The sequence below is a fragment of the Lottia gigantea genome (genome assembly GCF_000327385.1).
Source record: "Lottia gigantea unplaced genomic scaffold LOTGIsca_51, whole genome shotgun sequence".
Lineage (NCBI taxonomy): Eukaryota > Metazoa > Mollusca > Gastropoda > Lottiidae > Lottia > Lottia gigantea.
In genome coordinates, this window is record NW_008709752.1 from 1,565,208 (window position 1) to 1,573,428 (window position 8,221).

Genomic DNA, 8,221 nt, shown 5'->3' on the forward strand with positions numbered 1-8,221 from the left:
GATTATCTATTAAGTCATAAGAGAATACACAAGGAACGCGACAGACCCTATACTTGTGATGTTTGTGATAAAAGTTTTTTTAAACAGTCTCTTTTAAATGACCACAAGAAAATTCATTCTCGGCCTTTTGAGTGTAAAATCTGTTCTAAAACATTCAATGATGAAGATAGTTTAGAGAAACATAAACTCAAACATCAGGAAGGTGTCAAACCATTTCAATGTGAGGTTTGTAGTAAATCTTTTGAGAAATTATACAACTTTAATAATCATATGCGAAAACATGGTGTTCCTAAACATAATTGTGATGTCTGTAGTAAATCATTTAGTTCCAGTACAGTGTTAAAGTTTCATCAAAGAACACATTCTGGAGAGAAACCTTTTAAATGTGATGTTTGTGACAAGTCGTTTGTTCGTAATGATTGCCTCCGAAGTCACATGAACACTCACTCAAAAGACAAACCTTTCAAATGTGAACTGTGTGACAAGTCTTTTGGACAAAAACGTAGGTTAAAGACACACATGAGAAAACATACTGGAGAAAGACCTTTTAAATGTGATGTTTGTGATAAGTCATTTATATCTGATGCATGTTTAAAGGCCCATATTAAACTCCACTCTCGTAAGAAGAAACTTGTACCTTGTGCTATTTGTGGAGCAGTCGTAGAACACCTAGATAAACACATGAAAATTCATATTCAAGAAAAGGAAAATCAGTGTGATGTTTGTGGTAAAACTTTTAGTATTTATACTAATTTAGAAATTCATATGAGAATACACACTGGAGAGAAACCTTTCACTTGTGATATCTGTAGTAGATCATTTAGTCGAAGTCATTCGCTGGAAATTCATATTAAAAATCATATTGGAGACAGACCCTTTACTTGTGACATCTGTGGGAAATCTTATGTCAAAGGAGCTTTATTAAATCGTCATAAAAGAACCCATTTAAAATGTTTTAAATGTCGATTTTGTTTGATGACTTTTACTAGTGAGGAGACCCTAGATCTTCATGAACAGAATCATAGAGGTGACACTATTATAAAATGTGATGTTTGTGGTAGGATGTTTACTAATAAATATTCCTATAACCGTCATGCTAAACAACATTTTATCATAAACAACTTCCCTTGTGACTATTGTGATAAATCTTTTAATAGAAAAGATACTTTAATAGATCATGTTAGAATACATACTGGAGAAAAACCACATACTTGTGATGTTTGTGGTGAATCATTTAGACAAAGAAGAAGTTGGAAGAAACATGTTGAAGCCCATGTGAAAGCAGGGCAGAGTAAACTCACCACTATAAAACCTACTTCCAACTCTCAATCAGCTGGTAATTCTCAGAAAGGTCGTGCCTATTCCTCAGAAGCTGCAAATTTCCGAATAATTGGTGAATATTCAATAGAAGAGAGAAACTCTCTCAACCCAGATGGAATATCATCTCAAAGGGAACCAGATTTGAGCAATACAACTATACCTAGTGATGGTGAAGACCTGTCATCAGATGAGGGGAAATCCTTTTCTAATTGGGAAAATTCATCTACAACTGGGGAATCCCCAGAAAAACCTGCATGGATTCAAGAAGGAGATTTTTACCCTTCTGAGACTGATTCACAGCAAATGCTAGAGGAATTTGGTGAAACTGGTATGGCGGCGTGTGCTGTGTGTGGCTCAGTCGTGGATAATCTGGAAACACACATGGCCACTCATTTACAAGATATAAAGAAACACAAGTGTGAGATTTGTGATAAGTCATTTAAAGACAAACGCAGGTGGCAATCTCACATGGCCACTCATACTGGAGAAAAACTCTTCACTTGTGATGTTTGTGGTAAAGCATATAATAGAAGTGATTCTTTACTGTATCATACTAGAGCTCACAACAATGATACACCCTATGTTTGTCAATATTGTGGAAAAGGTTACGTGAAAAAGTCATTTCTATCTGTGCACATACAAACACATCTAAAACTGTTTAAATGTGATTCTTGTTATAAGTCATTTAGCACCAAAGAAAGTCTGGAGAAACATGAATTAAAACATAAAGATCCAGTACCTCAAGAATGTGATGTTTGTCACAAGATATTCCTAAATAAAGATTTATTCAATAGACATGTTAAAAACCATACATTAACTAAAGACTTTTATTGTGATGTTTGTGGCAAGTCTTATAAAACCACTGGTCATTTAAATGCTCATTATAAAACCCATACTGGAGAGAAACCATTCAACTGTGAGTTTTGTGGGAAATTTTTTAGTACCCGAAATGAATTGAAGAACCATCGACGCTATCATACTAATGAGAGACCCTACCACTGTCCTATTTGCGATAAAAAGTTCTGTACTTCTAGTAACTATCGGCGTCATAAGCTAACTCATTCTGGAGATAAACCTAGTAAATGTGATATCTGCGGTAATTTATTTGGAAATAACTGGAATTTAAAAGTTCATAAACAAAAATTACACTTTATTTTTTAAACAATGCCAAAGCAAATTTCCATTTTAGATAAAGTTTGTTTTACATTTATTGGAGGTTTATGTTGTTTTGTTCTTTAATTATATTGGTGTTTGTTCTAGGGATCATAATAGCTTTGTCAACTTGGCATTTAATACATGTATTTAAACTCTCCACATTTGAAATTATTATTTGCAAGAAATCCAAAACTGGTTTGGTACACATTGGAAATTTAAAAAGAGCTGCTGTCCTTACAATGTTTCCCACACAATTATTAAGTTCTGCCCTTATGTTGCTTCTGCTTAATAATTACTGCCCAATGGTTTAACACCTGTCTTCCACAATGAGTTTATAGAGGTTTTAAAAGGTTTTTGGATGTTGATCAGGGACACTAATTACAAAAATAAGATTGCTATGCTATCATCATCTTTATGTATCGTAATATAGTTATTATACATTTACTATATGTATATTGAATAAAACTTGTATTAATTTCCTGCAGTTCAATAACTTCATTCCTTACAGTGTATCTGAGAATAGGTGGTCAGGATTTAACCATTTGATTTGATGAGCCGTTTCATTTATATGGGAAATCATAGAATCACTAAAATCATACATTGAGCAAACATTCAGAAAGCTTACAAATTTTCCTGCAAACAAAATCATTGGAATGATCAGTGGAATATTTTTAAATAGAGATCAATGGTGGTTCACTGCTATCATGTCACAATCTGTTCACATATTTACCACATTACTATGTATACCAGGTACTAATCAACTTAGTTGTTTAAGCTTACAATTAGTTTTAATTAAAGGGAAAGATAGGCCATTTTTTTGACCAATCATACTTTAGTCTCAGAAACTGGAATCTTTTTTAGTTGAGCTAATCAGTAATGGTGCTCACAGTCGAAATTTGAGCCTCCAAATCCATGTGTGTCCAGAATTACCTGCGTTTGAATATTAAAATGACAACTCGTCAATATAAGATACTTTGTGATATATAGAAAAGATACTATAGAAATAGTGAGTAAAATTCCTAGTTTGAAGTATTTTTAAAAGAATTATGTGATTTTCGTACATTTTTAGTTTTCTGAAGACTATTTACATATATTCAAAACTAAAACCAACCCCCGAAAATGACACACCTATCCCTTTAAAGGTGTATTTGAGAGGCTTTGAAATCCATTCCATTTCAACTTATTCCAGGTTATGATTGAATTTTCATAACTGACTTTTAGAAGTGTTCAGATTTTCATTCAGAAACTTAAGCATTTTCTTCCAGGCACCAGTCTGTGCATGAGAATGTCCAGGATTGGTGCCACCATTGACTAGAATAATTCCAGAGAAATTGGCACCGTAAGTACTGGTAGTAAGAGGTGTAAAGGGAGGTTGTATAAGATGCCCTGCATTAGGGTAACTCAGTATAGTTAAGTTCTCTTTCCTATCACTTGGGTACAGGTCACTCAAGTTCTGATAAAATTCTGAGTTATTTTGTCTGTCATCCTGCCCAGTGATAACCAATGTTTTAACCTTTGTCTCCCATAATGGAATAATATCACTGTTACAACATTGATAGGCGTTCTTTAAGGTAAACGCATTATTCTCGACTAAAATATTCGAAGAGTCAATTTCTACAGCTTTCTGGAATAATTTACCATTTCTTTTTAAATTAAAAAATGATAAAAATGGTGCCCCATTGATGTTAACAATACATTTGATATCTGGAATGTATCTAGCCATTAGATTAGCAAATTCACCACCTTTAGATAAGCCTACAACCCCCACCCCTCCTGGTTGAACATTATGGTGGTGTTTAAACCAACTAACAGCTTCTTCAAAATAACTAAAATCAACTTCAGCTAGAGTGGACGGTAAGTCTAAGTACTGGAAATAAGCTAAAGCTAGAGTGGTGAACCCTCTAGAAGCCAATAAGGCTGCTCGTGTCTCTTTTAGTCTTCCTGAGGACCCGTACAAGTCTATGATACCAGGATGTGTGGAATTCCCAGCCGGAATAAAGAGAGTGCCTCTGATTTTTCCTTCATTCACTTCCAATCTGCGAACATTAGGTTTCAAATACCATCGATTGATCACTATAGAGCTGATTGGTTTCAATGCTTCTGATAACAATTCTTTTAAAAGTTTATGCCCATCATAAACACAGAGTTCCACTTTATGTGGTTGAGTTACATCTGATTTGTGGAGAGCCAGAGTCCCATCTGAATCACAACCAGAAACCATACTGGACAGAAAACCCATTGGATTTATTCCAGTGTATGTACCATTTAATGAAGCATCTTTAGCAAGGTCCACATCTCCATTGTTATCAGCTTTATACCATCCATTAGATATAAATATTTCACTGGGTTTTTCTTTGATTTGAGCGGATAATGTAACCAGCTTATGAGGCTTTAATTCTGTTATTTTAACAGATATTATATCGTCCATTAAACTGTCTGTTTGAGACACAGAAATACTCATTCTTCGACATGCAGCATTGATGTTGAATTTGCTCTTTAATATTGGTATGATTGTGTTAAATAAAACTTCTCTCATCCTAGAAAAGAAACACCAAAAATATTTCAAAAAAGGTGTACTTAATAGGAAGGGTAGGCTATAAAGCTGAAATTGAGCTCCTTTCAGATGGTAAGACATCTACAACTAGGGCAGCACATCATTTATATGTAGAAGTAATACCAACCAATACATGACCAACTTTGGCTTTGATCACCAATATGACCTCAATCCATTATAATCATAAAATAGGGTCAGGGTTTGTTGAATAAAATCTCCTCTGTTCAAACTCCAAGCCTCCAAAAATCCAATATTATGGACTATCGGAGTATACTTATAGATCCTAAACATTGGAGTTATATATAGAAATATATTTTTGGAACTGTAGGCCTACATGGAAAATCAATCACTCAATGATTCAATAGAATGGCCAATATCGGCCTATTAGTCCTACCTATGCTCATGGCTTATGAAATAGGAAACATGAACTATAATGCCAGGAATGGTCTATTAGAACTAGATCTTCATTACTGTTGTATAAATATTATAAGCTGTTATATGTTAATCGGAGAAACAACGAAATCATTTTAACATTATTAACTTTGGTAAATAGGAGGAATTTTCATTTGTACGGGTATAATGGGACCGAGTCATTTCGCACAAAAACTTTCCTTTTTACGGGTATAAAGAGACCGAGTCATTTCGCACCAAAAGATTTTCGTATTAGAACTTCAAACAAACGTGATACCCTATTCACAAGTGTATCTTGAGCTATCAACAATTTGAAGGCACTGCTTCACTTATTTAATATGTTGGTTAACATATTTTCTTCATGTACAAGTTGTACAAGTTATTTAAAGGAACACTACCTCTAAGAATGAACATAAAATTTTCAAACTTGGCCAGAAAGAGTTAAATTATTAAGCGTTTTTTTTTTTCAATACTTATTGATTTATCAAATTAAACAGCGAATCTGTTATAAAGTTTTGACACCAGGCCACTGATGAGTTTAATGACTTTTGAATCAAGTTTGAGAAGTTAAATTTTATGTTCATTCTAAGCGGTAGAGTCCCTTTAACATATACTGGTAATGAGTAGGTTCATCACCGAGAAATATTTAAAGGCCCAGTCCCAATATATGGCTGTAATAAAACAAAATCAAACAGTTCTGTTGTAACTATATTCTGCATTAATCTCACTGATATAAAAAAACATGGAAGTTATTAAGTAATGGACACTTAAAAACTAAGTACAAGTTTGAAGAAGGACATGACAATAAACTTAATTAAACTGCCTAATAATAATTATAAAATACACCAACATTCTTGTTGTCTTCTTGGATTGGTCTTCTATAGAAGAGAGCCTTCTATTACCACAAAATCAAACAATTAAAAGTTGAAATAAAGTAAGTAAAACTAAAGTAAAGTAAAGTAATAAAATTTTAAAGCAACACATCTAAAAATAATGCCCTTTAAGTAATATGGCTCTATAGTAATACAGCTCTAAAATACTTCTCCTTGTTCAAAAGGCACTTTAAATTCAGCTAGCCAGTTTCCTTGTCAGTAAATTGAGATACATTTTTACAAACATGTAATTTCAGCCCATATTTACGTGTAAATGATTTACTACAATCATTACATTTAAATGGTTTCTCTCCAGTATGTAGTTTTTCATGTCGCTTCAAGAGTTTCAGTTGGCTAAATCTATTATGACAGACATCACATTTAAATGGTTTCTCTCCATAGATTGGCATAGTCCTACTACTCTTAATCTCGAAATCTTAACTAAGATAAGTAATAGATTCTAAGAAATATAGTAATCTAACTGGATTAAATTAAATTTAAGATTGACTTTAGCCATTGATCAAAAAGACTGGAACTGGAACTGGGACACTGAAATCATTCTAATTTAGGTCTTGAGAATAAGGTTCTTGGTTCGATTGATGTATAGATATATGAGATTGTAAATCACTTGGCTTTAAAAATACGTAACCACAAATAGCACAATGAACAGCCTCTGTATGTATTTTAATATGAGTTACCAGATATCGCCGAATTTTAAATCTTTTACCGCAAAGGTTACATTTGAACGGTGTCCCTTCTGCATGACTTCCTTTATGATCTTTAAGACTATTTGAAAAAGCGTAAGATTTGCCACAAATGTCACATTTATGAGGTTTGGCTTCAGAATGAAATGTTAGATGTTTTATTAAAGAGGGTCGAAGAGTAAAACACTTTCCACAAACCTCACATTTATGACTTTTCTCTTTATGAGTTAAAACATGTCTATTAAAAGTACTACTATGTCTAAATGATTTATTACAAATCTCACATTTAAATGGTTTCTCTCCAGTGTGAGTTCTTTTATGTTCTTCAACACCGATAGTTGAATGAAATGACTTACTACACATATCACATTGGAAGGGTTTGACTCGGAAATGTTTTCTCTTTAGATGAGCTTCGAGACTAATTTCATTAGGGAAGGTGTTCCAGCAATGCTCACACTGAATAAAAGTTTCACCTTCTTGGTGGTTATTTCTATGATCTGTGAAACATTTTAATGATGTAAATGATTTACCACAAATGTCACATTCGTGATCCTTTTCTCCCGTGTGGAGTCGCATATGACGCATCAAAGAGTTGCTGTGTCTGAATGATTTTTGACAAAGTCCACATTCATATGACTTCACTCCTGTATGTGTTTTCATGTGACTGACCAAAGAACTTTTCTGAACAAATGCTTTATCACATACATCACATTTAAAGGGTTTCTCTCCAGAATGAATCTTAAAGTGTTTCATCTGATCATCACGTCGACTGAATGCTTTATTACAGATATCACAAGAATAAGGTTTTTCATTAGTGTGAATTTTAGTATGTCGCACTAAATTACACTTTTCTGTAAATGATTTACCACATATATCGCAATCAAAGGGTTTCAATCCAAGGTGCATCCTCATGTGGCTCAACAATCCGTTATTTTTCTTGTAACATTTTCCACACAGATCACATTTGTATCGCTCATCCGAATCAGAGCTTTTAGATTTTATTGGCGACAACATATCTCATATCAAGGTTACTTTTTAATGTCATAAATATATTAAGTATTTTTGTGGCATAATCCCTTTTGGTCTTAATCCATCTTGTTTTGACATGTTTGACAAGTATGATTTGACGGGATGTTTCGTACCAGTTGACGGGATACCCCGAATTTATTTTTAGAATTTCAAGGTTATGACGTATTTCCTGTTAG

At 33.5% G+C, this 8,221-nt stretch overlaps 3 protein-coding genes across 3 annotated transcripts; 1 reads left to right on the plus strand and 2 right to left on the minus strand.

The window, feature by feature from the left end:
- Positions 1 to 270: 270 nt before the first annotated feature.
- Positions 271 to 2,481, plus strand: LOTGIDRAFT_125686 (hypothetical protein; the record flags this gene model as incomplete). The annotated part of the gene is made up of 4 exons (XM_009062491.1): positions 271 to 558; positions 715 to 928; positions 1,175 to 1,249; positions 2,102 to 2,481. The coding sequence occupies 4 exons, from the start codon at positions 271 to 273 to the stop codon at positions 2,479 to 2,481; spliced, it is 957 nt and encodes a 318-aa protein (XP_009060739.1).
- Positions 2,482 to 3,679: 1,198 nt separating this feature from the next.
- On the minus strand, positions 3,680 to 4,936 carry LOTGIDRAFT_125734 (hypothetical protein; the record flags this gene model as incomplete). Its single annotated transcript, XM_009062492.1, has 1 exon — positions 3,680 to 4,936. One exon carries the CDS (start codon positions 4,934 to 4,936, stop codon positions 3,680 to 3,682), a length of 1,257 nt encoding a protein of 418 aa, XP_009060740.1.
- A 1,576-nt stretch (positions 4,937 to 6,512) lies between these two features.
- On the minus strand, positions 6,513 to 8,030 carry LOTGIDRAFT_125642 (hypothetical protein; the record flags this gene model as incomplete). The annotated part of the gene is made up of 3 exons (XM_009062493.1): positions 6,513 to 6,704; positions 7,215 to 7,399; positions 7,490 to 8,030. 3 exons carry the CDS (start codon positions 8,028 to 8,030, stop codon positions 6,513 to 6,515), a joined length of 918 nt encoding a protein of 305 aa, XP_009060741.1.
- Between the last annotated feature and the right edge of the window lie 191 nt (positions 8,031 to 8,221).